This window comes from Leuresthes tenuis, unplaced genomic scaffold (assembly GCF_036924035.1).
Source record: "Leuresthes tenuis unplaced genomic scaffold, fLeuTen1.0.hap1 SCAF_22, whole genome shotgun sequence".
Taxonomy (NCBI): domain Eukaryota; kingdom Metazoa; phylum Chordata; class Actinopteri; order Atheriniformes; family Atherinopsidae; genus Leuresthes; species Leuresthes tenuis.
In genome coordinates, this window is record NW_027325376.1 from 798,263 (window position 1) to 822,983 (window position 24,721).

Here is a 24,721-nt window from a genome sequence, read left to right on the forward strand (position 1 = left end):
TTAAACACTTGAGAGGATATATTTTGAGCTTCAGAATTCTGAAAGAACACAAACGCAGCCAGTTTGTTTCGGGCCCTCCAGGTTTAAAAATATTATTAATAGTAAAGAACTTTAATTGATTATTAGCACCTTTTAAAAACAGTTTATAAAAGTGCTTTGAGAGAAACGACGACAGGAAGCAAAACGTTTGAAACATTAAAAACAACGAAAATAAAAGATCAGAGTCATTTGAATCTATAAAAATGGGTTTCAGGAACTGATTTTAAGGAAGTCTGATAAACCATGAGGAGTTATTTCATTAGCTAAGCTGTTAGCGTTAGCTGCTGCTAAAGGAAGAAATAAATCAGTAAATAAACCATGAGGAGTTATTTCATTAGCTAAGCTGTTAGCGTTAGCTGCTGCTAAAGGAGGAAATAAATCAGTAAATAAACCACGAGGAGTTATTTCATTAGCTAAGCTGTTAGCGTTAGCTGCTGCTAAAGGAAGAAATAAATCAGTAAATAACCCACGAGGAGTTATTTCATTAGCTAAGCTGTTAGCGTTAGCTGCTGCTAAAGGAAGAAATAAATCAGTAAATAAACCACGAGGAGTTATTTCATTAGCTAAGCTGTTAGCGTTAGCTGCTGCTAAAGGAAGAAATAAATCAGTAAATAAACCACGAGGACTTATTTCATTAGCTAAGCTGTTAGCGTTAGCTGCTGCTAAAGGAAGAAATAAATCAGTAAATAAACCACGAGGAGTTATTTCATTAGCTAAGCTGTTAGCGTTAGCTGCTGCTAAAGGAAGAAATAAATCAGTAAATAAACCATGAGGAGTTATTTCATTAGCTAAGCTGTTAGCGTTAGCTGCTGCTAAAGGAGGAAATAAATCAGTAAATAAACCATGAGGAGTTATTTCATTAGCTAAGCTGTTAGCGTTAGCTGCTGCTAAAGGAAGAAATAAATCAGTAAATAAACCATGAGGAGTTATTTCATTAGCTAAGCTGTTAGCGTTAGCTGCTGCTAAAGGAGGAAATAAATCAGTAAATAAACCACGAGGAGTTATTTCATTAGCTAAGCTGTTAGCGTTAGCTGCTGCTAAAGGAAGAAATAAATCAGTAAATAAACCACGAGGACTTATTTCATTAGCTAAGCTGTTAGCGTTAGCTGCTGCTAAAGGAAGAAATAAATCAGTAAATAAACCACGAGGAGTTATTTCATTAGCTAAGCTGTTAGCGTTAGCTGCTGCTAAAGGAAGAAATAAATCAGTAAATAAACCATGAGGAGTTATTTCATTAGCTAAGCTGTTAGCGTTAGCTGCTGCTAAAGGAGGAAATAAATCAGTAAATAAACCATGAGGAGTTATTTCATTAGCTAAGCTGTTAGCGTTAGCTGCTGCTAAAGGAAGAAATAAATCAGTAAATAAACCATGAGGAGTTATTTCTCAGATGCTTCCATTTCCCTGCTCTGAAGTTCAGGCTCTGAGAGTTGGAACTGATCCTCTTTGTGGCTCAGTTCCTTCAGTCCAGTGTTGAACTGGACCAAGTTGTTAAAACAGTGGGATGAAAAGTGTTTGCTGCACATTCACAGTCTTTAGCTAACTCTGCTGGAACATTAGCCTCAGATATAGTTTATCCACTGGGCTCTTATATCCTCTGAGGCTGCTGCTGGATGGAAGATGCATGCTCCTCAGTGCAGCTGAGGGATTTTTACACAGTATGTCACCTTTAAAGTAAGGAGGAACTTAGCCCTGTTAGCCCTTTTTTACCTGCCATATCTTGGCAAGAAGTTTACAAGGTGGGAATTGACATAAACAGATTATTTAAGGCACAGCTGCAGTCTAAAATATTGTGTAGAAATATAAGTATGTATAAGTAATACTCAGCTTTCTCTGGACCGACACAAATATTTACATCATGCAGAGCCATATAGCATTATTTTACACCTCTCTGGGACCCCTCGGAGCCTTATAGCATTATTTTACACCTCTCTGGGACCCCTCGGAGCCTTGTAGCATTATTTTACACCTCTCTGGGACCCCTCTGAGCCTTATAGCATTATTTTACACCTCTCTGGGACCCCTCGGAGCCTTATAGCATTATTTTACACCTCTCTGGGACCCCTCGGAGCCTTATAGCATTATTTTACACCTCTCTGGGACCCCTCAGAGCCTTATAGCATTATTTTACACCTCTCTGGGACCCCTCTGAGCCTTATAGCATTATTTTACACCTCTCTGGGACCCCTCTGAGCCTTATAGCATTATTTTACACCTCTCTGGGACCCCTCGGAGCCTTATAGCATTATTTTACACCTCTCTGGGACCCCTCGGAGCCTTATAGCATTATTTTACACCTCTCTGGGACCCCTCGGAGCCTTATAGCATTATTTTACACCTCTCTGGGACCCCTCGGAGCCTTGTAGCATTATTTTACACCTCTCTGGGACCCCTCGGAGCCTTGTAGCATTATTTTACACCTCTCTGGGACCCCTCGGAGCCTTGTAGCATTATTTTACACCTCTCTGGGACCCCTCGGAGCCTTATAGCATTATTTTACACCTCTCTGGGACCCCTCGGAGCCTTGTAGCATTATTTTACACCTCTCTGGGACCCCTCGGAGCCTTGTAGCATTATTTTACACCTCTCTGGGACCCCTCGGAGCCTTGTAGCATTATTTTACACCTCTCTGGGACCCCTCGGAGCCTTATAGCATTATTTTACACCTCTCTGGGACCCCTCGGAGCCTTGTAGCATTATTTTACACCTCTCTGGGACCCCTCGGAGCCTTATAGCATTATTTTACACCTCTCTGGGACCCCTCGGAGCCTTATAGCATTATTTTACACCTCTCTGGGACCCCTCGGAGCCTTATAGCATTATTTTACACCTCTCTGGGACCCCTCGGAGCCTTGTAGCATTATTTTACACCTCTCTGGGACCCCTCGGAGCCTTATAGCATTATTTTACACCTCTCTGGGACCCCTCGGAGCCTTATAGCATTATTTTACACCTCTCTGGGACCCCTCGGAGCCTTATAGCATTATTTTACACCTCTCTGGGACCCCTCGGAGCCTTATAGCATTATTTTACACCTCTCTGGGACCCCTCGGAGCCTTATAGCATTATTTTACACCTCTCTGGGACCCCTAGGAGCCTTATAGCATTATTTTACACCTCTCTGGGACCCCTCTGAGCCTTATAGCATTATTTTACACCTCTCTGGGACCCCTCGGAGCCTTATAGCAATATTTTACACCTCTCTGGGACCCCTCGGAGCCTTGTAGCATTATTTTACACCTCTCTGGGACCCCTCGGAGCCTTATAGCATTATTTTACACCTCTCTGGGACCCCTCGGAGCCTTGTAGCATTATTTTACACCTCTCTGGGACCACCACCCTCTCCTGAGATAACTAACTTGGCTCACATCAGTTTGGAGTTTGTTATCATTTACCACCTCAATAAACATTAAAAACATTTTCAAAATCAGGTTTATTGATAGCCGATCGAATGCCCCTACACCCCTCCCTCCTCTGTTGCTACGTAGTGACGTCAGAGTCAGAGAACATGGCGGCTGTGCTGAAGGCGGAAGGTAAAGGATCTTTAATAGGCTGTTTTATCAACAAACAACCCCTGCTTGGCCCTTTCCTCGTTTATTTAAACCACTTTATTTCATACTATAATCAGAAAGATTATCGGCGGCTGTCTGGCCCGGGTTAGCGCGCTCTCAGCCGGAGCTACAGCCCCGCAGCTCGGCTGTCGGAGGCGTTAATCACCGCTGTGGAGCCACCGCTAGCCGGCGAGCCGAACTTCTGAAATCCCAAACATTACCGATATTTAAAAGTTGCTGGATCAATGTTACATCTTCTTTTGCTTTGGTCCAACAGCGTGAGGACAGTAATACTGTCAGAGTGGTGTTTAAAGCGGTTGTTGCCTCGTTATATGTTGTAAATAATGATGCGAAGCTCAGTAGCGTCCCGCCGTTAGCTCCAGCAGGCCGGGAGTAGCTCAGACCCCTCACCCGGGGGAGAAGCTACTGGAGGGGGCCGTAGCAGCTAGGCGAGTCCGCGGTCTGAAGCCGGCCTCCGTGAAATGGGTGTGTTTGTGTGGGTGGATTGAATCTGCTGCTTTTGTTAGCAGGAAAGAAGCTAAAACAAGGTTTTCAGACTTTAAGTGACAGTTAATTTATTTAAAGTAATATGCAGTTTGATTTTGTCACAGCTTAAGTTTTATATACATATATATATATATGTCTGTTCACACGTGAGCACGTTTAATATTTACCAGACTGAATAATCAGGGTAACAATGTGGGTGAGAAACGGTGGAAATGTGCTCTGGTGTTTTTCTGAGCCTTGTAGCACAGCTGGAGCTGTTTGTGTTATATAAGTTCAGACACACACACTTCATGTAAAGTGGGTGCACATTTGGCTGTTGCTAGGCAACTGGGTGCTGCAGAAGTTGTGGTGTTTCCTATTGATCAGGTTGTTGATCGGTGTTGTGTGTCTCTGTGTGTGCGTGCAGCGGGGCAGTGCAGGCGGCCGTGTGTCGTCTGAGGCTCGTCGCCATGAACAACAAGGAGATGGTTTCCACGGAGACAGGTCAGTGCCGCCCACCTGAGCGTCCCACATCATGATTCATCTGAATCAAGGTACCTGCTGCTTCAGTTCAATTCAGCTTTATTTATAAAGCGCCAAATCACAACAAAAGTCATCTCGGGGTTCTTCAGAGACGCAGGACAATCACTTCCAATTAATTAAATCCAGGAAGGGCCCTTTAACAGGAAGAAACATCCATCAGAACCAGAACCAGGAAGGGTCCATCTGCCTGGACCAGCTGGGGCTGAGAGGAGAGGAAAGAGGGGACAACAAGCAGCGTAACACCAGGCCAGAGACACCTGCTGAGAGAGAGAAACACAAGTTAATGACAGCAATGATGTCATCTGTACATGGAGGGAGGAGAGGTGCATCATGGGAGCTCCCCCAGCAGGCTGGGCCTATAGCAGCAGAACTATGGGATGTTTCAGGCTCACCTGAGCCATCCCTAACTATAAGCTTTATCAGAAAGGAAAGTTTCAGCCTGATCTTAAAGGTAGAGAGGGTGTCTGCTTCCTGAAGCCAAACTGGCAGCTGGTTCCACAGAGAGGGGCCTGATAACTGAAGGCTCTGCCTCCCATTCTGCTTTTAGGGGCCTGATAACTGAAGGCTCTGCCTCCCATTCTGCTTTTAGGGGCCTGATAACTGAAGGCTCTGCCTCCCATTCTGCTTTTAGGGGCCTGATAACTGAAGGCTCTGCCTCCCATTCTGCTTTTAGGGGCCTGATAACTGAAGGCTCTGCCTCCCATTCTGCTTTTAGGGGCCTGATAACTGAAGGCTCTGCCTCCGATTCTGCTTTTAGGGGCCTGATAACTGAAGGCTCTGCCTCCCATTCTGCTTTTAGGGACCTGATAACTGAAGGCTTTGCCTCCCATTCTGCTTTTAGGGGCCTGATAACTGAAGGCTCTGCCTCCCATTCTGCTTTTAGGGGCCTGATAACTGAAGGCTCTGCCTCCCATTCTGCTTTTAGGGGCCTGATAACTGAAGGCTCTGCCTCCCATTCTGCTTTTAGGGACCTGATAACTGAAGGCTCTGCCTCCCATTCTGCTTTTAGGGGCCTGATAACTGAAGGCTCTGCCTCCCATTCTGCTTTTAGGGGCCTGATAACTGAAGGCTCTGCCTCCCATTCTGCTTTTAGGGGCCTGATAACTGAAGGCTCTGCCTCCCATTCTGCTTTTAGGGGCCTGATAACTGAAGGCTCTGCCTCCCATTCTGCTTTTAGGGGCCTGATAACTGAAGGCTCTGCCTCCCATTCTGCTTTTAGGGGCCTGATAACTGAAGGCTCTGCCTCCCATTCTGCTTTTAGGGGCCTGATAACTGAAGGCTCTGCCTCCCATTCTGCTTTTAGGGGCCTGATAACTGAAGGCTCTGCCTCCCATTCTGCTTTTAGGGGCCTGATAACTGAAGGCTCTGCCTCCCATTCTGCTTTTAGGGGCCTGATAACTGAAGGCTCTGCCTCCCATTCTGCTTTTAGGGGCCTGATAACTGAAGGCTCTGCCTCCCATTCTGCTTTTAGGGGCCTGATAACTGAAGGCTCTGCCTCCCATTCTGCTTTTAGGGGCCTGATAACTGAAGGCTCTGCCTCCCATTCTGCTTTTAGGGGCCTGATAACTGAAGGCTCTGCCTCCCATTCTGCTTTTAGGGGCCTGATAACTGAAGGCTCTGCCTCCCATTCTGCTTTTAGAAACTCTGGGAACCACAAGGAAACCTGCAGCCTGAGAGCAAAGTGCTCTGTTGGGGAAATATCCAACTGTGAGATCTTTAAGATGTGATGGAGCTCGGTCATTAAGAGCTTTATATGTGAGGAGAAGAATCTTAAATTCTATTCTGAATCTAACAGGGAGCCAATGAAGAGAAGCTAAAACTGGAGAAACATGATCTCTGCTGTTAGATCTCAGCAGAACTCTGACCGCGTGTTTGTTTGTGTGCAGACAACAAAGGACAGAGGAAGGTGTTTCTTCCCAACAAGCTGCTGGAGTGTCTTCCTCGCTCGTCAAGTCTTCCTAACGAGCGGCTGAGGTGGAACACTAACGAGGTGAGTGACAGAAAAGTATGTGAACAGACAGAAAAGTATGTGAACAGACAGAAAAGTGTGCGAACAGACTGAAAAGTATGCGAACAGACTGAAAAGTATGCGAACAGACAGAAAAGTGTGAGAACAGACAGAAAAGTATGCGAACAGACAGAAAAGTGTGAGAACAGACAGAAAAGTGTGAGAACAGACAGAAAAGTATGTGAACAGACAGAAAAGTATGTGAACAGACAGAAAAGTATGCGAACAGACAGAAAAGTGTGAGAACAGACTGAAAAGTGTGAGAACAGACAGAAAAGTATGTGAACAGACAGAAAAGTATGTGAACAGACAGAAAAGTGTGAGAACAGACAGAAAAGTATGCGAACAGACTGAAAAGTATGCGAACAGACTGAAAAGTGTGAGAACAGACAGAAAAGTGTGAGAACGGACTGAAAAGTATGCGAACGGACAGAAAAGTATGCGAACGGACAGAAAAGTGTGCGAACAGACAGAAAAGTGTGCGAACGGACAGAAAAGTATGCGAACGGACAGAAAAGTATGCGAACGGACAGAAAAGTGTGAGAACAGACAGAAAAGTGTGCGAACGGACAGAAAAGTATGCGAACAGACAGAAAAGTATGCGAACGGACAGAAAAGTGTGCGAACAGACAGAAAAGTGTGCGAACGGACAGAAAAGTATGCGAACGGACAGAAAAGTATGCGAACAGACTGAAAAGTGTGAGAACAGACTGAAAAGTGTGAGAACGGACTGAAAAGTATGCGAACGGACAGAAAAGTATGCGAACGGACAGAAAAGTGTGCGAACGGACAGAAAAGTGTGCGAACGGACAGAAAAGTATGCGAACGGACAGAAAAGTATGCGAACGGACTGAAAAGTATGCGAACGGACTGAAAAGTGTGCGAACAGACAGAAAAGTATGCGAACAGACAGAAAAGTGTGCGAACAGACAGAAAAGTATGCGAACAGACTGAAAAGTATGCGAACAGACAGAAAAGTGTGCGAACAGACTGAAAAGTATGCGAACAGACTGAAAAGTGTGCGAACAGACAGAAAAGTATGCGAACAGACTGAAAAGTGTGCGAACAGACAGAAAAGTATGCGAACAGACAGAAAAGTATGCGAACAGACTGAAAAGTATGCGAACAGACAGAAAAGTATGCGAACGGACAGAAAAGTATGCGAACGGACAGAAAAGTATGCGAACGGACAGAAAAGTGTGCGAACGGACAGAAAAGTATGCGAACGGACAGAAAAGTATGCGAACGGACTGAAAAGTATGCGAACGGACTGAAAAGTGTGCGAACAGACAGAAAAGTATGCGAACAGACAGAAAAGTGTGCGAACAGACAGAAAAGTATGCGAACAGACTGAAAAGTATGCGAACAGACAGAAAAGTATGCGAACAGACAGAAAAGTGTGCGAACAGACTGAAAAGTATGCGAACAGACTGAAAAGTGTGCGAACGGACAGAAAAGTATGCGAACGGACAGAAAAGTATGCGAACGGACTGAAAAGTGTGCGAACAGACAGAAAAGTATGCGAACAGACAGAAAAGTGTGCGAACAGACAGAAAAGTATGCGAACAGACTGAAAAGTATGCGAACAGACAGAAAAGTATGCGAACAGACAGAAAAGTGTGCGAACAGACTGAAAAGTATGCGAACAGACTGAAAAGTATGCGAACAGACTGAAAAGTGTGAGAACAGACAGAAAAGTATGTGAACAGACTGAAAAGTGTGAGAACAGACAGAAAAGTATGCGAACGGACTGAAAAGTGTGCGAACGGACTGAAAAGTGTGCGAACGGACTGAAAAGTGTGCGAACAGACTGAAAAGTGTGCGAACAGACTGAAAAGTGTGCGAACAGACTGAAAAGTGTGCGAACAGACTGAAAAGTGTGCGAACAGACTGAAAAGTGTGCGAACAGACTGAAAAGTGTGCGAACAGACAGAAAAGTGTGCGAACAGACTGAAAAGTGTGCGAACAGACAGAAAAGTGTGCGAACCGACTGAAAAGTGTGCGAACGGACAGAAAAGTGTGCGAACGGACTGAAAAGTGTGCGAACGGACTGAAAAGTGTGCGAACGGACAGAAAAGTATGCGAACGGACTGAAAAGTATGGGAACAGACTGAAAAGTATGCGAACAGACAGAAAAGTGTGAGAACAGACTGAAAAGTATGCGAACAGACAGAAAAGTATGAGAACAGACAGAAAAGTATGAGAACAGACAGAAAAGTATGAGAACAGACAGAAAAGTATGAGAACAGACTGAAAAGTATGCGAACAGACAGAAAAGTGTGAGAACAGACTGAAAAGTATGCGAACAGACTGAAAAGTATGGGAACAGACAGAAAAGTGTGCGAACAGACAGAAAAGTGTGCGAACAGACAGAAAAGTATGCGAACAGACTGAAAAGTATGGGAACAGACAGAAAAGTATGAGAACAGACAGAAAAGTATGAGAACAGACTGAAAAGTGTGCGAACAGACAGAAAAGTATGCGAACAGACTGAAAAGTATGTGAACAGACTGAAAAGTATGCGAACAGACTGAAAAGTATGCGAACGGACTGAAAAGTATGAGAACAGACTGAAAAGTATGCGAACAGACAGAAAAGTGAAAAGGAGAAAGCAGACACGCCTCCGATGCCAAACATCATCAGATAAAGACTCATTTAGCGTAAAATAAACAGCTGGAACCAGTTTGAGTCTCCACAGGTGAAGCATCACCTGTCCAGCTGCTGATCAGTTCTAACCTCTTTGATCATAAAGCTTCAAAGATCAGCTGCAGATATTCAGCATATTTACTGTTTAAGCCGAGGTGTCGCAGAGTAAAAATTTAAATAAATAAACGGCTGCTTTTCATGCTGCAAACATTCAGAGATATAAATGAATATTGAACAGCCCTGAATCTTCTATTTAAGCTCTAATAATAATGATAATGCATGTATTTGTGGGCACCTCCCACAACAAAGTAAAGAAGTAAAGGAGCTGAACACAGTGAATTCTGAGGGAAAAGCAGAATTTCAACTCACTGAGGCAGTCTGGGAGGGAGGGGGGAACAATAGAGCTGGGGGTGATCAGAAAGGTGAGTAAAGCAGCTGCCAGGACGAGACCAGACTGGAGTAGTGAGTGGATCTGTGTCACAGCTCGTCCTTTGTGTCTGCAGGAGATTGCCTCCTACCTGATATCGTTCGACAGACATGACGAGTGGCTCTCCTGCACCCTGAAAACCAGGTACACCCCCTGCAGGCACCTGCCAGACCAAGCTCAGGGCACATGCACGTTGCTGACGCCCGTTTGTGTTTCAGGCCGAAGAACGGCAGCATCATCCTGTACAACAGAAAGAAGGTGAAGTACAGGAAGGACGGATACTGCTGGAAGAAAAGGAAGGATGGAAAAACAACAAGGGAGGACCACATGAAGCTGAAGGTCCAGGGCATGGAGGTGCGCAGCGTTCACCTGCTCCCCCTGCTGGACAGGAAGGGTTACGGCTCCATTTTCACGGCTCTGATTCTGGGTCGTCCTCAGCCTTCTGACCGTTCATTTTAAATGGTTTCAATAAACTGTTATATACTTTATTTAAACGGTTCATTCCTTTGAGCTCTGCAGAAGGCTGAGGACGACCCATTCATTTGAACCAGCTGGGGCAGGGAGTTGAGGCCAGGATTGAGGAGCACTGGTTTAGAAGCAGAAACCATCGACAGCTGCTGGCTCATCGGTGAAAAACTCAGGTTTTGTTTGTTGAACACAAAGTGTTGATGAGACACAGTGAAGGGAACCAGAGTTTTTACTGGTTTTTAAAGCAGTAGGTAGAGTTTCCTGCATTCGTCACGGTTCACTGCAGAAGCTTTGATCAAATTTAACAGTTTATTTTCAGAGCAGGTTGTAGAGTTAAATCAGTCGGTGCTTTTAGTGCTTCCTCGTGGAAAAATGCCCCCACACACTGTGTTTAAACTGCCCAGAAGCGTTATTTTGTGCTGCTGCCTCAGCCTGGTCTTAGTTTTCATTCTTAAATGTTGTTTCTAACTTTTTTGGAGCAGTTTAAAGGTTCTGATGATGGTCGCTTGGTGACGTTTTTGCAGCTGTTTTGTTCCCCAGTGCGAGATGAAGCTGATCTGTTCCCTTTCTGCCGTTTCAGTGCCTCTACGGTTGCTACGTCCATTCCTCCATTGTGCCAACATTCCACAGACGATGCTATTGGCTGCTGCAGGTCAGCGCACACACATACACACCGAGCTACCAATGTGCACAGCTGACTCGTGATGTGTTGGAGCGCGTTCTGAGCTTCAAGAGCTTCATGAGCTTCAACAGTTGAGAAAGGCTCAACTTTATGCAAATGAGCAGTGACGCGACGACAGCAGATTAGGGCCGATCTGGATTCCAAAGGCGGAAAAAAGGCGGGAAAAAAAGGCGGGAAACGGCAGAGCGCAAACACAAAGAAGGGTTAGGGTTCTGCCCAGAGTACGATCCATGGTGAAAGAGGGAACCGATGTATGGATGGATTATTAAATATATCTGCTAGTTGCTATACAAATAAGCCCCGCCCCTTTGGCCGCTTCCGGCGGCAGAAGAAGTAGAAGCAGCCGCTCACGACGCTTTTGGTGTGAGCCCCCGGTAACAGTCGGCTCAGAGAGGGACCAGGAAGGAGATGGAGCATCAGTGTTCCCAGCAGTCACCTTTAAATTCAGCTCCCGAGTCGGTTCTGAGGTCACACGCTGACCTTAGTTCCCGAGTTAAAAACTCAAGGTCGCTCCCAGATAAAGTCACAGATCCAACTTTAACTCCAGAGTCTGGTTCTGAGGTCACACGCTGACCTTAGTTCCTGAGTTAAAAACTCAAGGTCGGTCCCAGATAAAGTCACAGATCCAACTTTAACTCCAGAGTCTGGTTCTGAGGTCACACGCTGACCTTAGTTCCTGAGTTAAAAACTCAAGGTCGCTCCCAAATAAAGCCACAGATCCAACTTTAACTCCAGAGTCTGGTTCTGAGGTCACAGGCTGACCTTAGTTCCCGAGTTAAAAACTCAAGGTCGCTCCCAGATAAAGTCACAGATCCAACTTTAACTCCAGAGTCTGGTTCTGAGGTCACACGCTGACCTTAGTTCCCAAGTTAAAAACTCAAGGTCGGTCCCAGATAAAGTCACAGATCCAACTTTAACTCCAGAGTCTGGTTCTGAGGTCACACGCTGACCTTAGTTCCTGAGTTAAAAACTCAAGGTCGCTCCCAGATAAAGCCACAGATCCAACTTTAACTCCAGAGTCTGGTTCTGAGGTCACAGGCTGACCTTAGTTCCCGAGTTAAAAACTCAAGGTCGCTCCCAGATAAAGTCACAGATCCAACTTTAACTCCAGAGTCTGGTTCTGAGGTCACACGCTGACCTTAGTTCCTGAGTTAAAAACTCAAGGTCGCTCCCAGATAAAGCCACAGATCCAACTTTAACTCCAGAGTCTGGTTCTGAGGTCACACGCTGACCTTAGTTCCCGAGTTAAAAACTCAAGGTCGGTCCCAGATAAAGTCACAGATCCAACTTTAACTCCAGAGTCTGGTTCTGAGGTCACACGCTGACCTTAGTTCCCGAGTTAAAAACTCAAGGTCGGTCCCAGATAAAGTCACAGATCCAACTTTAACTCCAGAGTCTGGTTCTGAGGTCACAGGCTGACCTTAGTTCCCGAGTTAAAAACTCAAGGTCGCTCCCAGATAAAGTCACAGATCCAACTTTAACTCCAGAGTCTGGTTCTGAGGTCACACGCTGACCTTAGTTCCCGAGTTAAAAACTCAAGGTCGCTCCCAGATAAAGTCACAGATCCAACTTTAACTCCAGAGTCTGGTTCTGAGGTCACACGCTGACCTTAGTTCCCGAGTTAAAAACTCAAGGTCGCTCCCAGATAAAGTCACAGATCCAACTTTAACTCCAGAGTCTGGTTCTGAGGTCACACGCTAACCTTAGTTCCCGAGTTAAAAACTCAAGGTCGCTCCCAGATAAAGCCACAGATCCAACTTTAACTCCAGAGTCTGGTTCTGAGGTCACACGCTGACCTTAGTTCCCGAGTTAAAAACTCAAGGTCGCTCCCAGATAAAGTCACAGATCCAACTTTAACTCCAGAGTCTGGTTCTGAGGTCACACGCTGACCTTAGTTCCCGAGTTAAAAACTCAAGGTCGGTCCCAGATAAAGTCACAGATCCAACTTTAACTCCAGAGTCTGGTTCTGAGGTCACACGCTGACCTTAGTTCCTGAGTTAAAAACTCAAGGTCGCTCCCAGATAAAGTCACAGATCCAACTTTAACTCCAGAGTCTGGTTCTGAGGTCACACGCTGACCTTAGTTCCCGAGTTAAAAACTCAAGGTCGCTCCCAGATAAAGCCACAGATCCAACTTTAACTCCAGAGTCTGGTTCTGAGGTCACACGCTGACCTTAGTTCCCGAGTTAAAAACTCAAGGTCGGTCCCAGATAAAGTCACAGATCCAACTTTAACTCCAGAGTCTGGTTCTGAGGTCACACGCTGACCTTAGTTCCTGAGTTAAAAACTCAAGGTCGCTCCCAGATAAAGTCACAGATCCAACTTTAACTCCAGAGTCTGGTTCTGAGGTCACACGCTGACCTTAGTTCCCGAGTTAAAAACTCAAGGTCGCTCCCAGATAAAGGCACAGATCCAACTTTAACTCCAGAGTCTGGTTCTGAGGTCACACGCTGACCTTAGTTCCTGAGTTAAAAACTCAAGGTCGCTCCCAGATAAAGCCACAGATCCAACTTTAACTCCAGAGTTTGGTTCTGAGGTCACACGCTGACCTTAGTTCCCGAGTTAAAAACTCAAGGTCGCTCCCAGATAAAGTCACAGATCCAACTTTAACTCCAGAGTTTGGTTCTGAGGTCACACGCTGACCTTAGTTCCCGAGTTAAAAACTCAAGGTCGGTCCCAGATAAAGCCACAGATCCAACTTTAACTCCAGAGTTTGGTTCTGAGGTCACACGCTGACCTTAGTTCCCGAGTTAAAAACTCAAGGTCGGTCCCAGATAAAGTCACAGATCCAACTTTAACTCCAGAGTTTGGTTCTGAGGTCACACGCTGACCTTAGTTCCCGAGTTAAAAACTCAAGGTCGCTCCCAGATAAAGTCACAGATCCAACTTTAACTCCAGAGTCTGGTTCTGAGGTCACACGCTGACCTTAGTTCCCGAGTTAAAAACTCAAGGTCGCTCCCAGATAAAGTCACAGATCCAACTTTAAGTCCAGAGTCTGGTTCTGAGGTCACACGCTGACCTTAGTTCCCGAGTTAAAAACTCAAGGTCGCTCCCAGATAAAGTCACAGATCCAACTTTAACTCCAGAGTTTGGTTCTGAGGTCACACGCTGACCTTAGTTCCCGAGTTAAAAACTCAAGGTCGCTCCCAGATAAAGCCACAGATCCAACTTTAACTCCAGAGTCTGGTTCTGAGGTCACATGCTGACCTTAGTTCCTGAGTTAAAAACTCAAGGTCGCTCCCAGATAAAGTCACAGATCCAACTTTAACTCCAGAGTCTGGTTCTGAGGTCACATGCTGACCTTAGTTCCTGAGTTAAAAACTCAAGGTCGGTCCCAGATAAAGCCACAGATCCAACTTTAACTCCAGAGTCTGGTTCTGAGGTCACACGCTGACCTTAGTTCCCGAGTTAAAAACTCAAGGTCGCTCCCAGATAAAGTCACAGATCCAACTTTAACTCCAGAGTTTGGTTCTGAGGTCACACGCTGACCTTAGTTCCTGAGTTAAAAACTCAAGGTCGGTCCCAGATAAAGCCACAGATCCAACTTTAACTCCAGAGTCTGGTTCTGAGGTCACACGCTGACCTTAGTTCCCGAGTTAAAAACTCAAGGTCGCTCCCAGATAAAGTCACAGATCCAACTTTAACTCCAGAGTTTGGTTCTGAGGTCACACGCTGACCTTAGTTCCCGAGTTAAAAACTCAAGGTCGCTCCCAGATAAAGCCACAGATCCAACTTTAACTCCAGAGTCTGGTTCTGAGGTCACATGCTGACCTTAGTTCCTGAGTTAAAAACTCAAGGTCGCTCCCAGATAAAGTCACAGATCCAACTTTAACTCCAGAGTCTGGTTCTGAGGTCACACGCTGACCTTAGTTCCCGAGTTAAAAACTCAAGGTCGCTCCCAGATAAAGTCACAGATCCAACTTTAACTCCAGAGTCTGGTTCTGAGGTCACACGCTGACCTTAGTTCCCGAGTTAAAAACTCAAAGGTCGGTCCCAGATAAAGCCACAGATCCAACTTTAACTCCAGAGTCTGGTTCTGAGGTCACACGCTGACCTTAGTTCCGGAGTTAAAAACTCAAGGTCGGTCCCAGATAAAGTCACAGATCCAACTTTAACTCCAGAGTCTGGTTCTGAGGTCACACGCTGACCTTAGTTCCCGAGTTAAAAACTCAAGGTCGCTCCCAGATAAAGTCACAGATCCAACTTTAACTCCAGAGTCTGGTTCTGAGGTCACACGCTGACCTTAGTTCCCGAGTTAAAAACTCAAGGTCGCTCCCAGATAAAGCCACAGATCCAACTTTAACTCCAGAGTCTGGTTCTGAGGTCACACGCTGACCTTAGTTCCCGAGTTAAAAACTCAAGGTCGGTCCCAGATAAAGTCACAGATCCAACTTTAACTCCAGAGTCTGGTTCTGAGGTCACACGCTGACCTTAGTTCCGGAGTTAAAAACTCAAGGTCGCTCCCAGATAAAGCCACAGATCCAACTTTAACTCCAGAGTCTGGTTCTGAGGTCACACGCTGACCTTAGTTCCTGAGTTAAAAACTCAAGGTCGCTCCCAGATAAAGTCACAGATCCAACTTTAACTCCAGAGTCTGGTTCTGAGGTCACACGCTGACCTTAGTTCCTGAGTTAAAAACTCAAGGTCGGTCCCAGATAAAGCCACAGATCCAACTTTAACTCCAGAGTCTGGTTCTGAGGTCACACGCTGACCTTAGTTCCCGAGTTAAAAACTCAAGGTCGGTCCCAGATAAAGTCACAGATCCAACTTTAACTCCAGAGTCTGGTTCTGAGGTCACACGCTGACCTTAGTTCCCGAGTTAAAAACTCAAGGTCGCTCCCAGATAAAGTCACAGATCCAACTTTAACTCCAGAGTCTGGTTCTGAGGTCACACGCTGACCTTAGTTCCTGAGTTAAAAACTCAAGGTCGCTCCCAGATAAAGCCACAGATCCAACTTTAACTCCAGAGTCTGGTTCTGAGGTCACACGCTGACCTTAGTTCCCGAGTTAAAAACTCAAGGTCGCTCCCAGATAAAGTCACAGATCCAACTTTAACTCCAGAGTCTGGTTCTGAGGTCACACGCTGACCTTAGTTCCCGAGTTAAAAACTCAAGGTCGCTCCCAGATAAAGTCACAGATCCAACTTTAACTCCAGAGTTTGGTTCTGAGGTCACACGCTGACCTTAGTTCCCGAGTTAAAAACTCAAGGTCGGTCCCAGATAAAGTCACAGATCCAACTTTAACTCCAGAGTCTGGTTCTGAGGTCACACGCTGACCTTAGTTCCCGAGTTAAAAACTCAAGGTCGCTCCCAGATAAAGTCACAGATCCAACTTTAACTCCAGAGTCTGGTTCTGAGGTCACACGCTGACCTTAGTTCCCGAGTTAAAAACTCAAGGTCGCTCCCAGATAAAGCCACAGATCCAACTTTAACTCCAGAGTCTGGTTCTGAGGTCACACGCTGACCTTAGTTCCTGAGTTAAAAACTCAAGGTCGGTCCCAGATAAAGCCACAGATCCAACTTTAACTCCAGAGTCTGGTTCTGAGGTCACACGCTGACCTTAGTTCCTGAGTTAAAAACTCAAGGTCGCTCCCAGATAAAGTCACAGATCCAACTTTAACTCCAGAGTCTGGTTCTGAGGTCACACGCTGACCTTAGTTCCCGAGTTAAAAACTCAAGGTCGGTCCCAGATAAAGCCACAGATCCAACTTTAACTCCAGAGTCTGGTTCTGAGGTCACACGCTGACCTTAGTTCCCGAGTTAAAAACTCAAGGTCGCTCCCAGATAAAGTCACAGATCCAACTTTAAGTCCAGAGTCTGGTTCTGAGGTCACACGCTGACCTTAGTTCCCGAGTTAAAAACTCAAGGTCGGTCCCAGATAAAGCCACAGATCCAACTTTAACTCCAGAGTCTGGTTCTGAGGTCACACGCTGACCTTAGTTCCCGAGTTAAAAACTCAAGGTCGCTCCCAGATAAAGTCACAGATCCAACTTTAACTCCAGAGTCTGGTTCTGAGGTCACACGCTGACCTTAGTTCCCGAGTTAAAAACTCAAGGTCGCTCCCAGATAAAGCCACAGATCCAACTTTAACTCCAGAGTTTGGTTCTGAGGTCACACGCTGACCTTAGTTCCCGAGTTAAAAACTCAAGGTCGGTCCCAGATAAAGCCACAGATCCAACTTTAACTCCAGAGTTTGGTTCTGAGGTCACACGCTGACCTTAGTTCCCGAGTTAAAAACTCAAGGTCGCTCCCAGATAAAGTCACAGATCCAACTTTAACTCCAGAGTCTGGTTCTGAGGTCACACGCTGACCTTAGTTCCCGAGTTAAAAACTCAAGGTCGGTCCCAGATAAAGTCACAGATCCAACTTTAACTCCAGAGTCTGGTTCTGAGGTCACACGCTGACCTTAGTTCCCGAGTTAAAAACTCAAAGGTCGGTCCCAGATAAAGCCACAGATCCAACTTTAACTCCAGAGTCTGGTTCTGAGGTCACATGCTGACCTTAGTTCCCGAGTTAAAAACTCAAGGTCGGTCCCAGATAAAGTCACAGATCCAACTTTAACTCCAGAGTCTGGTTCTGAGGTCACACGCTGACCTTAGTTCCCGAGTTAAAAACTCAAGGTCGGTCCCAGATAAAGTCACAGATCCAACTTTAACTCCAGAGTTTGGTTCTGAGGTCACACGCTGACCTTAGTTCCCGAGTTAAAAACTCAAGGTCGCTCCCAGATAAAGCCACAGATCCAACTTTAACTCCAGAGTCTGGTTCTGAGGTCACACGCTGACCTTAGTTCCTGAGTTAAAAACTCAAGGTCGCTCCCAGATAAAGCCACAGATCCAACTTTAACTCCAGAGTCTGGTTCTGAGGTCACACGCTGACCTTAGTTCCTGAGTTAAAAACTCAAGGTCGGTCCCAGATAAAGCCACAGATCCAACTTTAACTCCAGAGTCTGGTTCTGAGGTCACACGCTGACCTTAGTTCCCGAGTTAAAAACTCAAGGTCGCTCCCAGATAAAGTCACAGATCCAACTTTAACTCCAGAGTTTGGTTCTGAGGTCACACGCTGACCTTAGTTCCCGAGTTAAAAACTCAAGGTCGCTCCCAGATAAAGCCACAGATCCAACTTTAACTCCAGAGTCTGGTTCTGAGGTCACATGCTGACCTTAGTTCCTGAGTTAAAAACTCAAGGTCGCTCCCAGATAAAGTCACAGATCCAACTTTAACTCCAGAGTCTGGTTCTGAGGTCACACGCTGACCTTAGTTCCCGAGTTAAAAACTCAAGGTCGCTCCCAGATAAAGTCACAGATCCAACTTTAACTCCAGAGTCTGGTTCTGAGGTCACACGCTGACCTTAGTTCCCGAGTTAAAAACTCAAAGGTCGGTCCCAGATAAAGCCACAGATCCAACTTTAACTCCAGAGTCTGGTTCTGAGGTCACACGCTGACCTTAGTTCCGGAGTTAAAAACTCAAGGTCGGTCCCAGATAAAGTCACAGATCCAACTTTAACTCCAGAGTCTGGTTCTGAGGTCACACGCTGACCTTAGTTCCCGAGTTAAAAACTCAAGGTCGCTCCCAGATAAAGTCACAGATCCAACTTTAACTCCAGAGTCTGGTTCTGAGGTCACACGCTGACCTTAGTTCCCGAGTTAAAAACTCAAGGTCGCTCCCAGATAAAGCCACAGATCCAACTTTAACTCCAGAGTCTGGTTCTGAGGTCACACGCTGACCTTAGTTCCCGAGTTAAAAACTCAAGGTCGGTCCCAGATAAAGTCACAGATCCAACTTTAACTCCAGAGTCTGGTTCTGAGGTCACACGCTGACCTTAGTTCCGGAGTTAAAAACTCAAGGTCGCTCCCAGATAAAGCCACAGATCCAACTTTAACTCCAGAGTCTGGTTCTGAGGTCACACGCTGACCTTAGTTCCTGAGTTAAAAACTCAAGGTCGCTCCCAGATAAAGTCACAGATCCAACTTTAACTCCAGAGTCTGGTTCTGAGGTCACACGCTGACCTTAGTTCCTGAGTTAAAAACTCAAGGTCGGTCCCAGATAAAGCCACAGATCCAACTTTAACTCCAGAGTCTGGTTCTGAGGTCACACGCTGACCTTAGTTCCCGAGTTAAAAACTCAAGGTCGGTCCCAGATAAAGTCACAGATCCAACTTTAACTCCAGAGTCTGGTTCTGAGGTCACACGCTGACCTTAGTTCCCGAGTTAAAAACTCAAGGTCGCTCCCAGATAAAGTCACAGATCCAACTTTAACTCCAGAGTCTGGTTCTGAGGTCACACGCTGACCTTAGTTCCTGAGTTAAAAACTCAAGGTCGCTCCCAGATAAAGCCACAGATCCAACTTTAACTCCAGAGTCTGGTTCTGAGGTCACACGCTGACCTTAGTTCCCGAGTTAAAAACTCAAGGTCGCTCCCAGATAAAGTCACAGATCCAACTTTAACTCCAGAGTCTGGTTCTGAGGTCACACGCTGACCTTAGTTCCCGAGTTAAAAACTCAAGGTCGCTCCCAGATAAAGTCACAGATCCAACTTTAACTCCAGAGTTTGGTTCTGAGGTCACACGCTGACCTTAGTTCCCGAGTTAAAAACTCAAGGTCGGTCCCAGATAAAGTCACAGATCCAACTTTAACTCCAGAGTCTGGTTCTGAGGTCACACGCTGACCTTAGTTCCCGAGTTAAAAACTCAAGGTCGCTCCCAGATAAAGTCACAGATCCAACTTTAACTCCAGAGTCTGGTTCTGAGGTCACACGCTGACCTTAGTTCCCGAGTTAAAAACTCAAGGTCGCTCCCAGATAAAGCCACAGATCCAACTTTAACTCCAGAGTCTGGTTCTGAGGTCACACGCTGACCTTAGTTCCTGAGTTAAAAACTCAAGGTCGGTCCCAGATAAAGCCACAGATCCAACTTTAACTCCAGAGTCTGGTTCTGAGGTCACACGCTGACCTTAGTTCCTGAGTTAAAAACTCAAGGTCGCTCCCAGATAAAGTCACAGATCCAACTTTAACTCCAGAGTCTGGTTCTGAGGTCACACGCTGACCTTAGTTCCCGAGTTAAAAACTCAAGGTCGGTCCCAGATAAAGCCACAGATCCAACTTTAACTCCAGAGTCTGGTTCTGAGGTCACACGCTGACCTTAGTTCCCGAGTTAAAAACTCAAGGTCGCTCCCAGATAAAGTCACAGATCCAACTTTAAGTCCAGAGTCTGGTTCTGAGGTCACACGCTGACCTTAGTTCCCGAGTTAAAAACTCAAGGTCGGTCCCAGATAAAGCCACAGATCCAACTTTAACTCCAGAGTCTGGTTCTGAGGTCACACGCTGACCTTAGTTCCCGAGTTAAAAACTCAAGGTCGCTCCCAGATAAAGTCACAGATCCAACTTTAACTCCAGAGTCTGGTTCTGAGGTCACACGCTGACCTTAGTTCCCGAGTTAAAAACTCAAGGTCGCTCCCAGATAAAGCCACAGATCCAACTTTAACTCCAGAGTTTGGTTCTGAGGTCACACGCTGACCTTAGTTCCCGAGTTAAAAACTCAAGGTCGGTCCCAGATAAAGCCACAGATCCAACTTTAACTCCAGAGTTTGGTTCTGAGGTCACACGCTGACCTTAGTTCCCGAGTTAAAAACTCAAGGTCGCTCCCAGATAAAGTCACAGATCCAACTTTAACTCCAGAGTCTGGTTCTGAGGTCACACGCTGACCTTAGTTCCCGAGTTAAAAACTCAAGGTCGGTCCCAGATAAAGTCACAGATCCAACTTTAACTCCAGAGTCTGGTTCTGAGGTCACACGCTGACCTTAGTTCCCGAGTTAAAAACTCAAAGGTCGGTCCCAGATAAAGCCACAGATCCAACTTTAACTCCAGAGTCTGGTTCTGAGGTCACATGCTGACCTTAGTTCCCGAGTTAAAAACTCAAGGTCGGTCCCAGATAAAGTCACAGATCCAACTTTAACTCCAGAGTCTGGTTCTGAGGTCACACGCTGACCTTAGTTCCCGAGTTAAAAACTCAAGGTCGGTCCCAGATAAAGTCACAGATCCAACTTTAACTCCAGAGTTTGGTTCTGAGGTCACACGCTGACCTTAGTTCCCGAGTTAAAAACTCAAGGTCGCTCCCAGATAAAGCCACAGATCCAACTTTAACTCCAGAGTCTGGTTCTGAGGTCACACGCTGACCTTAGTTCCTGAGTTAAAAACTCAAGGTCGCTCCCAGATAAAGCCACAGATCCAACTTTAACTCCAGAGTCTGGTTCTGAGGTCACACGCTGACCTTAGTTCCTGAGTTAAAAACTCAAGGTCGCTCCCAGATAAAGTCACAGATCCAACTTTAACTCCAGAGTCTGGTTCTGAGGTCACACGCTGACCTTAGTTCCTGAGTTAAAAACTCAAGGTCGCTCCCAGATAAAGTCACAGATCCAACTTTAACTCCAGAGTCTGGTTCTGAGGTCACACGCTGACCTTAGTTCCCGAGTTAAAAACTCAAGGTCGCTCCCAGATAAAGTCACAGATCCAACTTTAACTCCAGAGTTTGGTTCTGAGGTCACACGCTGACCTTAGTTCCCGAGTTAAAAACTCAAGGTCGCTCCCAGATAAAGCCACAGATCCAACTTTAACTCCAGAGTCTGGTTCTGAGGTCACACGCTGACCTTAGTTCCGGAGTTAAAAACTCAAGGTCGCTCCCAGATAAAGCCACAGATCCAACTTTAACTCCAGAGTCTGGTTCTGAGGTCACACGCTGACCTTAGTTCCTGAGTTAAAAACTCAAGGTCGCTCCCAGATAAAGTCACAGATCCAACTTTAACTCCAGAGTCTGGTTCTGAGGTCACACGCTGACCTTAGTTCCTGAGTTAAAAACTCAAGGTCGGTCCCAGATAAAGCCACAGATCCAACTTTAACTCCAGAGTCTGGTTCTGAGGTCACACGCTGACCTTAGTTCCCGAGTTAAAAACTCAAGGTCGGTCCCAGATAAAGTCACAGATCCAACTTTAACTCCAGAGTCTGGTTCTGAGGTCACACGCTGACCTTAGTTCCCGAGTTAAAAACTCAAGGTCGCTCCCAGATAAAGTCACAGATCCAACTTTAACTCCAGAGTCTGGTTCTGAGGTCACACGCTGACCTTAGTTCCTGAGTTAAAAACTCAAGGTCGCTCCCAGATAAAGCCACAGATCCAACTTTAACTCCAGAGTCTGGTTCTGAGGTCACACGCTGACCTTAGTTCCCGAGTTAAAAACTCAAGGTCGCTCCCAGATAAAGTCACAGATCCAACTTTAACTCCAGAGTCTGGTTCTGAGGTCACACGCTGACCTTAGTTCCCGAGTTAAAAACTCAAGGTCGGTCCCAGATAAAGCCACAGATCCAACTTTAACTCCAGAGTCTGGTTCTGAGGTCACACGCTGACCTTAGTTCCTGAGTTAAAAACTCAAGGTCGCTCCCAGATAAAGCCACAGATCCAACTTTAACTCCAGAGTCTGGTTCTGAGGTCACACGCTGACCTTAGTTCCTGAGTTAAAAACTCAAGGTCGCTCCCAGATAAAGCCACAGATCCAACTTTAACTCCAGAGTTTGGTTCTGAGGTCACACGCTGACCTTAGTTCCTGAGTTAAAAACTCAAGGTCGCTCCCAGATAAAGTCACAGATCCAACTTTACTTTAACTCCAGAGTCTGGTTCTGAGGTCACACGCTGACCTTAGTTCCCGAGTTAAAAACTCAAGGTCGCTCCCAGATAAAGTCACAGATCCAACTTTAACTCCAGAGTTTGGTTCTGAGGTCACACGCTGACCTTAGTTCCCGAGTTAAAAACTCAAGGTCGCTCCCAGATAAAGTCACAGATCCAACTTTAACTCCAGAGTCTGGTTCTGAGGTCACATGCTGACCTTAGTTCCCGAGTTAAAAACTCAAGGTCGGTCCCAGATAAAGCCACAGATCCAACTTTAACTCCAGAGTCTGGTTCTGAGGTCACACGCTGACCTTAGTTCCCGAGTTAAAAACTCAAGGTCGGTCCCAGATAAAGCCACAGATCCAACTTTAACTCCAGAGTCTGGTTCTGAGGTCACACGCTGACCTTAGTTCCCGAGTTAAAAACTCAAGGTCGGTCCCAGATAAAGCCACAGATCCAACTTTAACTCCAGAGTCTGGTTCTGAGGTCACACGCTGACCTTAGTTCCCGAGTTAAAAACTCAAGGTCGCTCCCAGATAAAGTCACAGATCCAACTTTAACTCCAGAGTCTGGTTCTGAGGTCACACGCTGACCTTAGTTCCCGAGTTAAAAACTCAAGGTCGCTCCCAGATAAAGCCACAGATCCAACTTTAACTCCAGAGTTTGGTTCTGAGGTCACACGCTGACCTTAGTTCCCGAGTTAAAAACTCAAGGTCGGTCCCAGATAAAGCCACAGATCCAACTTTAACTCCAGAGTCTGGTTCTGAGGTCACACGCTGACCTTAGTTCCCGAGTTAAAAACTCAAGGTCGCTCCCAGATAAAGCCACAGATCCAACTTTAACTCCAGAGTTTGGTTCTGAGGTCACACGCTGACCTTAGTTCCCGAGTTAAAAACTCAAGGTCGGTCCCAGATAAAGCCACAGATCCAACTTTAACTCCAGAGTTTGGTTCTGAGGTCACACGCTGACCTTAGTTCCTGAGTTAAAAACTCAAGGTCGGTCCCAGATAAAGCCACAGATCCAACTTTAACTCCAGAGTTTGGTTCTGAGGTCACACGCTGACCTTAGTTCCCGAGTTAAAAACTCAAGGTCGCTCCCAGATAAAGCCACAGATCCAACTTTAACTCCAGAGTTTGGTTCTGAGGTCACACGCTGACCTTAGTTCCCGAGTTAAAAACTCAAGGTCGGTCCCAGATAAAGCCACAGATCCAACTTTAACTCCAGAGTTTGGTTCTGAGGTCACACGCTGACCTTAGTTCCCGAGTTAAAAACTCAAGGTCGCTCCCAGATAAAGTCACAGATCCAACTTTAACTCCAGAGTCTGGTTCTGAGGTCACACGCTGACCTTAGTTCCCGAGTTAAAAACTCAAGGTCGCTCCCAGATAAAGCCACAGATCCAACTTTAACTCCAGAGTCTGGTTCTGAGGTCACACGCTGACCTTAGTTCCCGAGTTAAAAACTCAAGGTCGCTCCCAGATAAAGTCACAGATCCAACTTTAACTCCAGAGTTTGGTTCTGAGGTCACACGCTGACCTTAGTTCCCGAGTTAAAAACTCAAGGTCGGTCCCAGATAAAGCCACAGATCCAACTTTAACTCCAGAGTTTGGTTCTGAGGTCACACGCTGACCTTAGTTCCCGAGTTAAAAACTCAAGGTCGCTCCCAGATAAAGTCACAGATCCAACTTTAACTCCAGAGTCTGGTTCTGAGGTCACACGCTGACCTTAGTTCCCGAGTTAAAAACTCAAGGTCGCTCCCAGATAAAGCCACAGATCCAACTTTAACTCCAGAGTCTGGTTCTGAGGTCACACGCTGACCTTAGTTCCCGAGTTAAAAACTCAAGGTCGGTCCCAGATAAAGTCACAGATCCAACTTTAACTCCAGAGTCTGGTTCTGAGGTCACACGCTGACCTTAGTTCCCGAGTTAAAAACTCAAGGTCGGTCCCAGATAAAGCCACAGATCCAACTTTAACTCCAGAGTCTGGTTCTGAGGTCACACGCTGACCTTAGTTCCCGAGTTAAAAACTCAAGGTCGCTCCCAGATAAAGTCACAGATCCAACTTTAACTCCAGAGTTTGGTTCTGAGGTCACACGCTGACCTTAGTTCCTGAGTTAAAAACTCAAGGTCGCTCCCAGATAAAGTCACAGATCCAACTTTAACTCCAGAGTTTGGTTCTGAGGTCACACGCTGACCTTAGTTCCCGAGTTAAAAACTCAAGGTCGCTCCCAG

At 46.0% G+C, this 24,721-nt stretch overlaps 1 protein-coding gene across 2 annotated transcripts in view; it reads left to right on the forward strand.

Moving 5' to 3' along the window:
- The first annotated feature begins 3,297 nt into the window (after window positions 1-3,297).
- The window catches only part of camta2 (calmodulin binding transcription activator 2), a 70,276-nt gene continuing 48,852 nt past the window's right edge, over window positions 3,298-24,721 (forward strand). The window contains exons 1-6 of one of the 2 annotated variants that reach the window (XM_072376121.1): window positions 3,298-3,569; window positions 4,501-4,577; window positions 6,503-6,606; window positions 9,774-9,841; window positions 9,916-10,051; window positions 10,746-10,817. In XM_072376121.1, the coding sequence (XP_072232222.1) occupies window positions 4,544-4,577; window positions 6,503-6,606; window positions 9,774-9,841; window positions 9,916-10,051; window positions 10,746-10,817 (414 nt within the window). In that variant the 5' untranslated portion in view covers window positions 3,298-3,569; window positions 4,501-4,543. The remainder of the gene's footprint in view (window positions 3,570-4,500; window positions 4,578-6,502; window positions 6,607-9,773; window positions 9,842-9,915; window positions 10,052-10,745; window positions 10,818-24,721) is intronic. The other variant, XM_072376122.1, reaches the window with a different exon arrangement.